Source organism: Danio rerio, chromosome 9, assembly GCF_052040795.2.
Source record: "Danio rerio strain M-AB ecotype USA chromosome 9, GRCz13ab, whole genome shotgun sequence".
NCBI lineage: Eukaryota > Metazoa > Chordata > Actinopteri > Cypriniformes > Danionidae > Danio > Danio rerio.
In genome coordinates, this window is record NC_141029.1 from 8,405,446 (window position 1) to 8,421,841 (window position 16,396).

Sequence of the window (16,396 nt, forward strand, 5' to 3'; positions counted from 1 at the left end):
GTCACCCTCATACACTCATACACTACAGACAATTTATCCTACCCAATTCACCTGTAGCATGTCTTTGGACTGTGGGAGAAACCGGAGCACCCGGAGGACACCCACGCAAACGCAGGGAGAACATGCACACAGAAACGCCAACTGAGCCGAGGCTCGAACCAGCGACCTTCTTGCTGTGAGGCGACAGCACTACCTATATATATATATATATATATATATATATATATATATATATATATATATATATATATATATATATATATATATATAGGCGAAGCAGTGGCGCAGTAGGTAGTGCTGCTGCCTCACAGCAAGAAGGTCGCTGGTTCGAGTCTCGGCTCAGTTGGCGTTTCTGTGTAAAGTTTGCATGTTCTCCCTGCGTTCGCCTGGGTTTCCTCCGGGTGCTCCGGTTTCCCCCACAGTCCAAAGACATGAAGTACAGGTGAATTGGGTAAGCTAAATTGTCCGTAGTGTAAGAGTGTGTGTGTGTGTGTGAATGTGTGTGGATGTTTCCCAGACATGGGTTGCGGCTGGAAGGGCATCAGCTGCGTAAAAACTTGCTGAATAAGTTGGCGCTTCATTCATATATATATAGTTTGTTGTTGTTTTTGTTGTTGTTGCTGTTATTGTTGTGTTCAGGGCTCTTTTTTTTATCACCAGTCAATGTGGGTAGATTTCCAACATTACTAGCCCCCCGCCATTTTCACTAGCCACAATTTGTTGTTGGGGCAATTTATTTTATATATATAAATTGACTATATATATATATATATATATATATATATATATATATAAATATATATATATATATGTGTGTGTGTGTGTGTGTGTGTGTGTATAGTACATACACTTTTTATTGAAAAATTGTTTAAAAAAAAAAGTTACATTTAAAAAAATTATTCTTATTTATCTAAAACTAAACACAGTAGTCTGTCCAGATTAAAGGTCCCAGATCATCAGGTAGCTATAAAAAAATGAAAAGTTAAGCTCCTATTAAAGCAATCTTATTGTAAAAGATGATGATTATTAACATATTAAAGTTAACTGTAAGCAAAAGAATGCAGCTGAAAAACCTTCTATGTGCGATGATCACGTGCACACGGTTGACATTAGGCCCAATAATAATCTGTTTAAAGAACTGTAAAAGCGAAAGCGGCAAAAGCTGCTGCATACAAAATATCTGGAGATCTCTTGAATGCAGCAGGACTGTGGGTGCACAAGCACTGTTTTTTCCAATCTATTTCAGAAAGAAACGATCGCAGCAGTTGCGTTTTCAGGCACGGTTGTTTTGCGCAAGGAAACAGAAGCTTTTATGCAGTCGCGCGCATCACATCTGCTGTGCCTAGCTCACAACGTCAGTGAGTAAAGATTGCCTATTCGCCTGTTTCTCACTGTGCGGATGATCCTCTCATTTGGTATTCCCCTGCTTTCTTTTGCTCTTACAAACAGTTATCTATCATGCTCCTACTCCCAGTGAATGTAATTTAGAAATGCCCATTATTTATTTTTTTTTATTTTTTTTTTTATTTATTTATTTATTAATTTATTCATTTATTCATTCATTCGTTCATTCATTCATTCATCCATTCATTCACCAAGGTCAACCACTACAGTCATAAAGATTGACTTTTTCACAGCAGTTCTTAATTTTACACTCTGACTCTATGGATTGAACTTAGTATGTGTGCTAAATGAATAATTGCACATTTACACAATCTAAAATCTATTGTAATCTTTTTAGCATTGTAAGGAAATGTCGGCCCCTCTGTGCTTGTTCTGAAGTCTGATCAATAACTGGTGTAACGCAGGCCTGTGTTCCGCTCAGCCGTCCAGTCAACATTATTATAATGTTCACCGACAACCATATGAGAAGGTTTACTATTAGTTTAAGGTCAAATAATACAAATAAAACCCCTATATGAAGGTTAAAAATAAAATGTATAAATTCAAATGTTAAATGTTGTCCAACACCACAGTTGCAGCTCATTGGTCTCTGGGAAACAATGGTAACACTAGGTTGTTTTTTATGTTAGTTTATGTATTTTTAAGAGATGGGATGTTAATACAAACAATAAAATATTAATAAATAAATAAATAGTTGGTTATTTTGTCATGGTTCGATATGCATGTGTATTGTTCAGTATAAATAATAATAATAAACAAACACATATGTTGTCTCAATAAAAGTTAATTAAGTATTGCAGTAAGATTAAAAAATAATGTTATTGATGTGTAAAGGTGTAAATTTAGGTGAGTGTACACCTTAATTTGAGACATGGCTCACAGAGTTTTGTAATGTACTACACATGGAAAAGATTAGATATGAGATTGCAGGTAAACCAAATAAATTTAAAAAAATTTGGAAGCCCTTTTTTGAATGTCTACAGACTGACCAATAAAAACTGAGTGTGGTGGATAATTTCATGAAACATAGCAATGTGTGCAAAATACGAATTTTTATGAGGACACGTACTGTGCTGCTATATGGAGACACATTTAATTTTCTCCCAAAATATGGAGTTTATCAGTACAAACCAAACTGACAATTTTGTGAATTGCTCCATCTCTAATATTTACTAACATGAACAAACGACGAACAATACATTTATTACAGTATTTCTTTAAAGTCTCTTAAACATTAGGTAATGAAAATAAAGTTGTCCATTGTTAGTTCATTTAATTTCTATATTTAATATAATATAATTCTAATGTTAATAAGCATGAAGTAGAGTTTAATAATGCATTAGTAAATGCTGTACAAGTACTGTATTGTTCAATATTAGTGTATACATTAGCTAATATTAACTAAAGAAATCTTATTGTAAAGTGCAACTCAAACACGTTGACAGTTTCCAGCAATGCCGTGTGCTTTAGCCCTAGACGTGATGTGAGAAATTTTGACAGAATTGCCCTGACATAACCTTTTTTTTTTTCCCTTGGAAAACCTGCATGTTTTTTTTTTTTTTTTTGTATGTGACCTTTTAGCTGTTTCCCCCCTCTTTTTTCACCTGTAATAGAAATGTCTTTGACACTTTAGCCCAGGGCAAATTGTTTCCTTCAGATCACCAATCAAAGTTAATATGAATGTTACAGTCTTGAAATACAATCCTGTCTTTTTTTCTGACAGAGATCCTGCCCTTGAGATAAGCATCCTGGACATCTTTGGCTTTGAGGAATTCCAACGCAACGCTTATGAACAGGTAAAGGGGAGAGTGATGCGATGACAACAATGATCGCTACACTTTTAAAGAGATAGTTCAGACAAAAACTGTAAAACTGTCATCATTTACTTGTCACAAACCTGCTTGACTTCTGTTGAACCCAAAAGAAATTATTCTGAAGAAAGCTGGAAACCTGCAACCATTGACTTTCATAGTATTTCTTTTTCTTACTACCGAAGTCAATGATTACACATTTTCCGGTTTCTTAGGAATAACTGTGTTCAACAGAAGAAAGAATCTCATAAATGTTTGATAACCACTTGAGGGTGAGTAAATAGTCTGGAAATTTACATTTTTTGGGTGAACTGTCCCTTTAAGGAACAACACTGCAGGCAAAAACAGCTTTTTAATACACATTATTAAGCTTTTTCTTAGTCTAATTTATCCAACATTAATTTGTTTATTTTGTTGTACAGTGCATTTACAGTGCATTAACGTTTTTACTGAGCAATTTTTTTATTTTTTATTTTATTTATTTATTTATTTTTACAGTTTGCCTGGTTATATACAAAATTTGAACGCTTTTCACATTTTGGGGTTACTCAGTAGAGGAAGTCTATTTGTGTAACCTTAGAGGGCAGTAAATGGGAGAGTACAACATGATTTTTTTTGTACAGTCCTATTTGCTGAAATAATTATAAAAAAAAAAAAAAAAACTCTACAATGATGTTATCAAGTCTTTCAGAAAAAGAAAAAAAAGTGAGACTGATAACTGTAGCCAGAGGAGAACATACCCAGCAGCACACAACGTCATAAGACGTTAATATAGGTTAGTTTAGGTCATCAGTGTCTAAGAACAATGTGATTTTTACGTCCAATAACATTGATATTTGGTTGATTTTAGATTGTGTTGGAAAGTGACCAAAATCTAACGTCAAGCCAATATCTTAAACCAGCGACATATTGACATCAAATACTGACATTTATTCATTAAATATGGCAACCAAGATCCAAAGTCTGTTAGATGTCAAAGTGGTAACATTCACACAATGTCAACCTGTAACGTCATTAGAAATTGATATTTGGTTGTTTTAGGTTGGAAAGGTAGAAAGTAACCAAAATGTCTGTCTGATGTTGGACATTGACGTTGAGTTCTGGTGTCAACCCGTTTTTTGTTAATGCAAATTTCTAATCAGTCAATCACATGGCAGCAACTCAATGCATGTAAGGCCTGTAGACATGGTCAAGACGATCTGCTACAGCTCAAACCGAGCATCAGGATGGGGAAGAAAGGTGGTTTAAGTGACTTTGAATGTGGCATGGTTGTTGGTGCCAGACGGCCTGGCCCAAGTTTTTCAGAAACTGCTGCTCTACTGGTATTTTCATGCACAACCATCTCTAGGGTTTACAGAGAATGGTCTGAAAAAAAGAAAAATAAAGAAAAGAAAATATCCAGTAAGTGGCAGTTCTGTGAGTGCAAATGCTTTGTTGATGACAGAGGTCAGAGGATGAATCAAATGGCCAGGCTGGTTCCAGCTGATAGAGGGCAACAGTAACTCAAATAACCACTTGTTATAACCGAGGTATGCAGAAGAGCATTTCTAAATGAAACACATTGTGAACCCTGAGGCGGATGGGCTACAGCAGCCGAAAACCACACCGGGTGCCACTCCTGTCAGCTAAGAACAGGAAACTAAGGCTACAATTCACACAGGCTCACCAAAACTGGACAATAGAAAGTTGGAAAAACGTTGCCTGGTCTGATGAGTCTCAAATTCTGCTGCAACTTTCAGATGGTAGGGCCAGAATTCGACATCAACAACATGAAAGCATGGATCTATCCTGCCTTGTATAAACAGTTCATGCTGCTGCTGGTGGTGTAATGATGTGAGGGATATTTTCTTGCCACACTTTGTGCCCTTTAGTACTAATTGAGCATCGTGTCAATGTCACAGCCTACCTAAGTAATGTTGCTGACCATAACCATCCCTTTATGACCACAGTGTACCCATCCTCTCATGGCTACTTCCAGCAGAATAATGCACCATGTCATTAAAGCGTTAATCATCTCAGACTGCTTTCTTGAACTTGACAATGAGTTCACTGTGCTCAAATGGCCTCTGCAGTCACCAGATCTCAATCCAATAGAGTACCTTTGGGATGTGTTGAAACGACAGTTTCGCATCATGGATGTGCAGCTGTTAAATCTGCAGCAACTGTGTAATGCTATCATGTCAATATGGACCAAAATCTCTGAGGAATATTTCCAGCTCCTTGTTGAAGGATTAAGGCAGTTCTGAAGGTAAAAAGGGGTCCAACCCGGTACTAGAGTGGTGTACCTAATAAAGTGTCCAGTGAGTGTATAAATGTAAATATATATATTCTTAAATCTAAATATAACTAACGTTTAAGTATTTAAGATGTTGATGACCATTAATTGCATCATAACAGTCTTGCAAAAAGGGTCCATAAATAAATAATACATATTTAAACATTACATTTTTGGAAAAACGGATGCACTATACAAAACACTAGCAGTTCTTAATGTAGTCAATACTCTACAATAAGTTTAATGATACAGTATTTATTCCTTTTGGCTTGTTTATTTGTTTTCACTATTCACCTAACTGATCGTGACCATTTGAAAGTGTCTCTCATTCCATTCTAAAGTCTGAGGCTAACATTTTAGCCACTGTTTTAAGTGCAGTCTGAGAGAAATAGCGAACACAAACTCTGTCTCCTCTACTTGCACTTTGCGCTGTTCAAAGCAAGATTTGATCTGGCATTGCTGGCATGGGAGGCGGGTGCACTAACAAGGACTCTAAAGGCTGTGGCCTCTAGAATGATTAGGCTTGCTTGCACATCTCCAGCCTGCTGGCATTACATCAGTGAGGACACGAGGCCTTCTAAACCCTGCTGGCTTGCACTACTTTTTGATGTGGAGCTGCCACTAAGCCACAGGCCGGCGGGAATCAAGACATTGTGCCCATGATCCCGTTTCCCGTAAAACACAAAGCACTGATCTTTCTGACAACATGTTCCTGCCTTGGGCTCTGACTTTTTTTTGTTTTAGACTTAATGCAAGACGGGATGTTCTCCTACCTTTTTATTCCCACCAGAAAGATATTTCTCTTTAGAAAGGTGTATCTTTTTGACTTTATAACTTCTCTACCACTTTATTTTAAGTTTTCTCTCTCTGTGAAGACAATCCCAGAATGCATTGTAACACGCTTACAAATTTAGAGTGGCAGACAATGAAGCGCAGCAGAGACTATGCAGTTTTGTAAGCCTGCCCTGCTTTTTTTAACAAAAAAAGTGTAGTTTTTAATTTGGCTTTGTGATTGTTGTAGTTCTTTGACCAACAATTGATTTACAGTATGATTATTTTAAATTCTATCTGGGTCACACTTTATTTTGATGGTCCGTTTGTTAAATTTAAGTTAAATTGCATCTACATGCCATCTAATTCTTATTAGATTGTAAGTAAACTATTAGGTTGGGGTTGAGGTTAGGGTAAGGGTAATGACATGTACTTGCAAAGTTTCCTATAGTCAGTTAAATGTCTGTTAAAGGAGCAGTATCAACAGACATTAAGCAGACAGTCTACTAATACTCAAATGGACCATCAAAATAAAGTGTTACCTTTATCTGAAATGGTTCATGTTTCTTACAATCGCACTGTATAGCCATATGACTTTGGTTTCACCACCTCTAATCTTCTGACAACGCTTTCAGTTCGTATTTAGAACGTACACATTATCTAGCTTGATTTGCTACAGTAGAAAGTGAGCATAAACACATTGGGGCTTTGAAAAAAGGCTGTCTGTGTAGTTCCGTGTGTGTGTATATAGGAATGAATTGATATGTTATATTTGATTGATACCAATAACCATTAACTCTAGCTTAGGAGACTTATAGTTGATATATAGGCTGATAATTAATATTTGTTTTCTAATATATTATTGCAAACACATAGTGAACAACTCTAAATCTAATTAACTTACTATTCATGTCTATGACCAGCTTTCTTTTATATAAAGAAAGTCTATTGCTTAAAAAAAAAGAATATCTAAAATCAACAAAGTCACTGAATATTAACACTTGAGTGCTGTTGGGGAAGTTTTTTATCCTCATGATTATCCCACATAATCATGCATTCTTGATTGTTGCTGGTTTTGCCTGATGGGAAGAGGTAAAGAGAGGCCTCTTAAAGAAGCCTCTCATACGGACTTCATACGGACATAAAACTCTTGATGGTTCTGTGGGTCTCGTCTATCCGAACTGATCTTTAATTTGTATTTTCTATTGGATTCAAGTGGTGACTAGCTGGGCCATTCTACAGCTTGATTTATTTTTTCTGAAAGCACTTGCAAGTTTCCTTGGCTTTGCTGAAATGTCAACTCTGGTTTCATCTTCATCATTCTGCTAATGTAGATATTGGACTAAAGCAGCTAATATTAATTTACAATGAGGAAGGGTAGAGGGTTGCTAAAGAACTAGTGAGAGATTGCAGCTGCTTTCTCTGCCTTTTTACACCTTCCTTCATGTGTTCAATAGTTTTTCCAGTGTCATTTAATTTTATTACACATGTAGCAGCTTAATTTGTAAACAAATTGGGTTTGTTTTCTTTTCATATGTGTATTTCTTTGGTTTTATCAACATCTGGTGAAAATAGTCGCACCTTTAGAAATATGTTTTTTGTGAAAAATGGTAACGCGTTGAATAGTTATTTCCCCCACTGTGCACATATATAAAACAGAAAACCAAACACAGAGAGTATCAAAATTATTTTTTTTATGAGGAACTAGTTTCTTCTGCCCTTCATTCAGATCTGCAGCTGACATCAGAACAGTAAAAACTATTGCTACTTCACACAAGTCACTTTGAAGCTCGTATTTGAATGATTCTCTAGCATAATGTCTAAAGTGTGACAAAACAGGAGATTTTACTCATATTTTAAGATAATAAGGCTGAACGACATTAAATGCCATCAGTCTACATATATATATATATATATATATATATATATATATATATATATATATATATAATGTTTCTGTGTGTGTGTAAAAGTATATATATATATATATATATATATACATATATATATATATATATATATATATATATATATATATATATATATCGTGCAACCCTACTTCACACATTAAAAAAAAAGGATTTCTTAGACCGCTGTCTATGTAATCAGTATTTTTGTGGACAACTTATTTAATATTATATTCCAAATATAAATTGTTTCCGCGCACCCAGGAGGTGTCAGTTCAAATTAAACGTGGTGACAGTTCATTTCCTTGTGAAACCATTAGTTCATGTGTTGTGGCCATCCTTCTCAGAGCTGTTTTTATTTTGGAAAGAAGCCTGGAGCCAGAGCCAGGCGTGTAGCTGGGTGTGCCGTGTGCATTATATACATCCCCCCTAATCTAAAGAGTAGCATGAAGTAAACCAGCTGCTGTCCAGACTCAGAGTTATGTTATTTTAGAATTTTAGAGAGAGACAAATGTCCGTCTGAAGGCTAAGACGCCACATGTGCACCCCACTGCTCCGAATTTTTAGCAGCCGCGTCTACTGTGTGTTTTTGTGCCGGACAGATGAGGTTGACGTGGGACGGGGGTGTTTTCTCCTCAGCTGAACCCTTGGCACCAGACACAAAGGAGTCTCTGTGCTGAGACCCATGAACTGTAAGGGCTTGGATTTGGTACTATCCCATGTCATTGTTGTTGTAGACTCTATAGGGAGGAAGGCTGGGGTAAATTAGGGCTGCTGTGGAGTAATGGTTAATGTGTAACCGCTCCTGTTTGAGCTGGTCATCCACGTCCAACTGTGAAATCAGCTGACGATCCTTCCATGTAAGGAGATCTGCACAGGGCATCCTCTATAACCCTGTCACTTGTTGAAGAAACATGCTTAAACTAGCCGAGGGTGGTTCACTGGTTTAAACTGGTCCTGGCAGGTTTAGCTTGTTTACTAAGTACTATAGATTAAGTAATTTTGATGCTTTTTAAGATTTTGTAATGTTTTAAGTTTGTTTTATTTTATTACAATAGCAAAACCCGAAAAATTCTATGCATTTCTACCTTGAATGGCCGTAAAGGTCAAATTGACCGCATGTACTTCAGTGTCTACCTCTCTTAGTGCCTTTAAATACGCTGGCCTCTGTTGCCTAGCAACTTTATTCTAACAAAAAGTAAAACTTTCTGAAAAGAAAAACAACTTTACTTCAGATATGACTTTTAAACTGTCAAAAGTAGCATTTTCACTGTGGTGACAAACTTCGCTCTCCTTCTTGCTAGACAAAGTGAGGTACAGTACCACCTTCAGGGGTGGTCTGTAACTTGTACACAAGTGTTGGCTGTATTACAAAAATGTTGTATTTTTAAGATAATGCAACGCGACATGACAGAAACATTTAACGAATAAACTCCCAAAGAAATGGTATAGGCTTTTGATCCAAGTAATTAATACAAATTAAACCTTTTAAAAGGGATTAATAGGCTACTGGGTGCCTGATGTTGCATGTTTGGTCGCAGTTTTGGCTTTAATTTCAAACTGTTTGCTACTTTATTTTCAAGATCTGAGGTGAACTGCTGCTGCTATCAGTAGTTTGGCAATAAATGTGATGTAAATTGTTATTTAAACTCGCATTGGTATCTATTAACACTAAGTAAAGCACATAATCTGTACCTGAGGGATCATTGTCATACTAGCATATGCTGTCGTTCTGCAGCAATTTCGCAGAAATAGAAAGCATTTCTAAAATTTAAATTTCGCACAACGCCATCACAGGTGGTTATGACAAAACTCTTTTTAACATTGACAAATATCTTTTTTGTCATGTGTTGCAACGCCATGTCGCATGTAGTCAGGATACGGTGTTATATGATGGACATTCTAGTAGTTATAGAATTTAGGTTGTTCTGATGTGTCCAATGTTGGATAGATATCTATCAATATATCACTCATCAAAGTGGGTGTTAAATTCATTTTCATTCATTCATTTTCTTTTTGGCTTAGTTCCTTTATTAATCCGGGGTCGCCACAGCGGGATGAATTGCCAACTTATCCAGCATATGTTTTACGCAGCGGATGCCCTTCCAGTTGTAACCCATCACTGGGAAAGTTAAATACATTTGAAAACTGAAAAGTCATTCATTAATTTTCTTTTTAGCTTAGTCCCTTTATAAATTCAGGGTCGCCACAGCGGTATAAACCGCTAACTTATCCAGCAGGTTTTTATGCAGCTAATGCCCTTCCAGTTGTAACCCATCACTGGAAAAGTTAAATACATTTTAAAAATGAAAAATTGTCCAACAAATTCAATTAATAAAACCTTAACTGTTTAATATTGTATTTCTTAGCACAGTGCCCTAGACATGGGCCTAATTTGTATTGGTTGGACTGTTTTTTTTTTTTTCTCAGTGCAGTGAAAAATAGAATTAGAACTTAGAACTAGAATTAAATAAGAACAGATTTATTTATTTTTTTGTTTGTTTGTTTGTTTTAAGTTTTTCAAGTTTAAAATAAGTTTAAAATAAATTTAAAATAAGTTAAAGCAACATAAACCTATTTGTTTTCTTGACTTTTTGACATAACATTTTTTACAGTGTGTCACATTAATGACATTATCCACACCATATTGTCAACAGGGGTCTTCCTGGCAACAAAGGTGATCCCATCTGGTCCAAGACAACAGAAGGTATTCTGTGGCACAAGTCACAAAAAAACCTTAATGGTGGTAATGGAAGGAATGTGTCACAACACCAAGAAATGCTCATGACACTCTTGACCCCAACCCATCATTAAAAGAGCCTACAGTATAGTGCTCATAAGAGTGATAGAACTGTACTTTGATGCACTTGAGGGGTGTATCATTCACACAGAACATTGCTTTTTCTATTCCAATGTGTACGCTCTCATTATTTTTTAATGTAAATATGCCCTTAACGGATGCTCAAGCGTTAGTCCAAGTCTCATGTCTTTAATGGGATGCACACACACGAGCACCTTGTTTTTTGTTTTTTGGATGATTTCAACTTTTGCAAGCAATTTCATTCATCAATGTCAGTTCCAAAGCAGTTGACCAATCGAAGGAGGGGCAAGCCTTGTGTGCTTTTGTATACAGGTGCACATGGAAGCTGTGCCTGGATTCCTCATGCTACTTTTTAATGACATGATTCCCGATGACTGCATATATATTTAGACAGAAAGAAGCATACTGTGTGTATCACCCCCAAGAAGGTTCAAAGAGTCCACGTACATGTGCGCCTTTTAAGTGGGGAAGTGATGGCAGCAGGATGCACTGTGTGAAGTGTGTTCAAAGTGTTGACTCCAAATTCTCCAGATTTTATTCCAAATAAGCACTTGTGGGATGTGCTGGACTAACAAGGTCGAACCACGGCGCCTTCACCAATCATCCCACAGGATTTGAAGGATCTGCTGCTAACGCCTTGGTGTTAGATACTACCGGACTCTTTGAGGGGTCTTGTAGAGTTCATGGCTCAGCGGGTAGATGTTGTTCTGGCTGTATTTACTGTACATTAGATGACTGACAGCATATTAGACTAACTGCCACTATATTGTAGCTCATTTGTGTATGGTAAAGCTGGTCAGTGATGGTCTAGCTGGTAAAACAGCAACATAACAAACTTTTTATAAATGGATCTGTTGTCAAGCTTATCTGTCTTGACATATTCTGAGAGGTAGACAGGTCTTCTGCATGGATGTTATCCTTGACAATGTTGGGCAAAGTGTAAATCAGCTCTGGCGCTAGAAGATTCCCACAATCCCTTGAGCGGTACACTTGTAATGGCATGTGTGACGCATTGGGGAATGCTAACAAGACAGCAAGATGTTGATTGCTTGTCTCCAAAATGGTATGCACATTCAATCCACACACAAGATTTGCAGTCGTTGACATTGCAAGGTCACTGGAATGAGAGAGAAAAAAAAAACAACAACAAGAGGGGTAAATGTTTGGGATTATGGAGCAAGAATGTGGTATGTATTGTCCATTAGAGGGATACAAGTGTCAGAATTTGGTTAAATTAAAGTCTTCATGTCAAAGTTTTTTATTTACTTTTTTTCTGTGCATTAATTTACAGAAACCACTGCACTGCTATTGACATTTCATTTCCCACACACTAAAGCCTAGTAACACTAAAGCCTAGTAATCTACTAGTATTAACAAATTTTGATGTTTAAAAGGGTACTTATTGTTAAAAGTTAATTTTATTTTTTAAATCTGATTATAAAATAAGCATTTTCAATAGGGTATAATACATTTTCTGTGGTGTATTTTGAACTGAAACTTCAAATACACTTTGTTGTCAACAGAGACTTATACAGTTGAATAATTAGAAGAATTTCCATCATGGACAAGCTGCAGATGTGTGTAGGTTACCGACGGGCGTTCACGCTGGCCCATGGGATCAATAGGAAGACTTAGCTGTAACTAGGGTCTTTAAGGAATCAATCTCATGCTCTTCACTCCTCCATGACTGCCACAGCATCTGTTCTAGATACGGCCTGTTCCAAGATTATGAATACCTTGGCATCATCTATTCACAGGTCTTGGATCACATTAGTGGCACTGCACAATCTCTAGAGGCCTTGGGATGAGTATCCTCTGGTGGAAAAATAGAATAATTAGCATAGTTGCTCTTCAAAGTGTATTTTATTGCCCATTAGGGGAAGTAAAAGTGTCAGGATTTGGTTTATCCTGACTCCAAAATAGGCATTTTCAATAGGGTATATTATAAGGTAAATTATTTGTAGTGTATTTTGAGCTAAAACTTACTGAAAGTTAATTCTACCAAGAGTTTTGAACTCTGTGTTGAAGGTAATGAGTTAATTAAATACCCCATTACTTCAACTTAAATGGATTAAATTCACAGTACTCTATTAGTTTTTTAATGGTTTGTAGCAATTAGTTTCCTCAAACGGTTTGACTTGCCTTGACTTATTGGGTTTTAAAGTACTCAGTTGGTTTGAGTTCTCTTTATTGGGTTTTACCGTGCTCAAATTGCATGATTTACTTAAAGTTCACAGTACTGATTAGGATTCATTTTTGAACTTAAATGGTTTGTTGCAATCGGTTTCCTTAAATAGTTTGAGTTACCTTAACTTATTGAGTATATATAATATATTGATATGTTATTAATAGAAGTAATAGTAAATTATTTCTAGCCAGCAGCACGTGTTTCACACTTAAGCATACAAGCCAATTTCCCACCATCTGGTTGCATGTTTCCAGGAATGGTAAGAAAAAAAAACAGTTATAGTTCTGTTTTTTCCATTTGAGCTTGGCTCAGCATGGCACAGTTAGAATTCATAAGCACAGCTGACTAAACTGTGCCGAAGCATGCTGGTAATGTGCATGTTGTTACAATACATCGCCACTCTGATCATGTAGTTGTTCTTTAGCGTCTATTTATTTTCTGAAGCTGGTCAGGTGTGCTATTTGAGTAAAGTAAACACAGATACCTGGTCATTCTTCATATCATACTTACTGTGTGCATCTTGTATGACTGTACAGGCATTTAAATCACATCCTTTGTCTATGCTTGACTTAAAAAAAATGGTATGCCAAAAAAAGGTACATACTGATTAGTACACTTATGCCTTTAAGTACTATAAATAGTGTAGTTAGTGTATTCATGTTGAAAAAAAGTGCACTTAAAGTAGTCAGATGATGCACTTAACCAAAAAAAGTCAATAAAATTGGGGTGATGGATAATTCATGCACTGTTTAACATGCAACTGTCACAGATTAACTTAAACAGAGGGGGAGGGGGCTTACATATTTTGTAATGACTTGTCATAGGCATAATTCACAGTGCATAGTGTGTATTGTTTCATTTGGAATACAACCAGACACACTGTGACACATTGAGCTATTAGTGAGCCATCTGATGGGCTGTTTTTTGCAGTGTCTTCCATACAGACAACCATTGGTGACAGCCATCGCTCTGATTTTTAGAGTGGAAGCCTTTTTAAAGTCTACATTGTAATTTTTTTTATCAGTTTAACTGTGCAAGGAATGGAGAAAGTAATCAGCATAATAACCAAGGGTTAGTTCACCCAAAATTGAAATTTCTGTCATTATTTACCCTTGAGTTTGTTTGTTTTTTCTGCTGAACACAAATGAAGTAATTTTGAAAAATGTTGGAAACCTGTAACCATTGACTTCCATAGTAGTTGTCTTTTTTATTATAAAAGTAAGTTATTTCGGCCCCCTAACATTTTTAGTGTTCAACAGAAAAAAAGAAAAGAAATTTTAAGCAGTTTTGGAACCAATTGACAGTGAGGAAATACTGAGTAAACTATCATATTTGGGTGAATCAGATCCTTTGAATTAGGAATATAGATGGTTGGTATCTGTTAATACAATACAGGCTCATTGGAAATATGTACTTCAGCCTACATTTTTGTGAAAGCTCAAAACATACATTTGACTGCAGTTGTTTAGGTAAAATGAATGCTATGGGGCAGTATGTCAACAATAGCTTTTGTTCTTTTTCACATTAATCCTATTTATAGGGATATATTATCAATAAATAAATGATTATTTTTGTGTAGTTCTTTGCAGAACATCAAATAAATAGATAAAAATAAAAAATAAATTAAAATCGGCTTAGCAGTGTCTATGTTTGGTAACCAAATACATTTACCTCACCTATATCCATTTTGACACCTTTTCTGGTATGGTTTGTTTGCTCAGTTTCACTTTCAGAGATTACAGATTATGTAAACCAGGGGTGTCCAAAGTCGGTCCTGGAGGGCCGTTGTCCTTCTGATCTTGGCTCCAACTTGCTTCAACACACCTGCCTAAGATTCTAGTACATCTAGTAAGAGCTTGATTAGCTTGTTCAGGTGTGTTTGATTAAGGTTGGAGCTAAACTCTCCAAGACACCGGCCCTCCAGGACCGAGTGTAGACACCCCCTGATGTAAAATCAAGGTTGAGACGTGTAGACGTATGCAAACACACAACAAAGCATCCCCTAAATAACATATTTCACATTTGTAAGTGGACTTGTCATCTGAAATGTGCAACAAAATGTATCTGGAGCAATATTTTGTATGTTTCACAAACAGGCTGAGGCATGTAGTTATTGTAGCTAAATCCTTACACGTGAACATAGAGTGCAGTCACCTGTAGTCTTTTTGATCTGCTTAACCGCAGCTTTTTGTCCCAGTCAGCTTTTTGTTGCTCTTTGATGTCGAGTATCACTTTCTTTTTTGAAACCCCAGTGAGCTTGAAGTGCTGATCAACAGTAAGTTCTGCTTGTACTCTACGCTTGTGTACAGTTATGGTTATAAAGTCAGTCTCACCACACTTAAATCAAGGAACCAAAGCTAAAAGGCGGCTTAAATTGTGACTTAAATGGTCATTTCCTGCCTTAATTTTTTAGTATTCCTTAAAAATCAAAGAACAAAATCATAGGACAGCATTAAAAATAAATAAATAAAAATATTTGTTTCTGAAAAGTTTATCTAACTGACTTTCCAGGAAATGTTTAAACCAGCTGGCAAACCCTGTCATGCTGTGTTCACATCAGAAGCAGCATGCGCAAATAAATTGCGATATTCGTGTCAAATTTGCTTCATTCGCACATGAAATTCACTTCACAATAGATGCGGATTCGCATCATGGGTGGGCCATCTGTTTGCCCGGTGACTCTAGTTTCATAGCTAAATGGCTAGCTGGATTTTATTGAGACAGCAGCTGTGCTTTATGTGCTTTAGGAAGGCTGAAAAACAGCGTAGATTTGTTCGTCACCACGTCTGAGTCCACTAGATCCTTTCAGAAATGCACCCAGTTCATCAACTCGTCCAGAAACTATACCTGGAAGATGAAAGCTTTTAGTGGTACTTCAGACTGAGCCAAGACCAGTTTGATGAACTGTTGTCTGGTTTCAGCAAGAGGACTTCCCAGACACCAACAACAGGTGCTATGTCATAATCATGCCCCTAGAAGTGCAAACTCCTGGTTCGTTTATGCGGTGCGAATGTCTGCTAAAGATTTTCCAACTTGAGTGATTCGTGAGTTATGCACGTTAAGCACATCAAACATGTTATGATGTTTGTTTCTGTTGCCTATGGAAGAAATTGCTAGGAATATCAAACAGCAGAAAAACTGCTTGCTCCACAGTGGAGCAAGTTGCAGCAACAGTGTTCATGACTATACCAAAAACTAAAAAAATTATATAATAACAAA

General features: G+C 36.4%; 1 protein-coding gene and 1 long non-coding RNA gene across 17 annotated transcripts in view; one reads left to right on the forward strand and one right to left on the reverse strand.

Moving 5' to 3' along the window:
- myo16 (myosin XVI) overlaps positions 1-16,396 on the forward strand; it is a 360,917-nt gene that overhangs the window by 242,329 nt on the left and 102,192 nt on the right. For all 16 annotated transcript variants that reach the window (XR_015499043.1, XR_015499042.1, XM_087267331.1 and 13 more), the window contains one exon: positions 3,128-3,200. Coding sequence is in view for 14 of the 16 variants with exons in the window: in XM_087267331.1 (XP_087123457.1) it covers positions 3,128-3,200 (73 nt within the window). In the remaining 2 variants the exon portion in view is untranslated. The remainder of the gene's footprint in view (positions 1-3,127; positions 3,201-16,396) is intronic.
- Positions 1-16,396, reverse strand: part of LOC147835238 (uncharacterized) — a 228,888-nt gene that overhangs the window by 25,475 nt on the left and 187,017 nt on the right. The window lies entirely within an intron of this gene.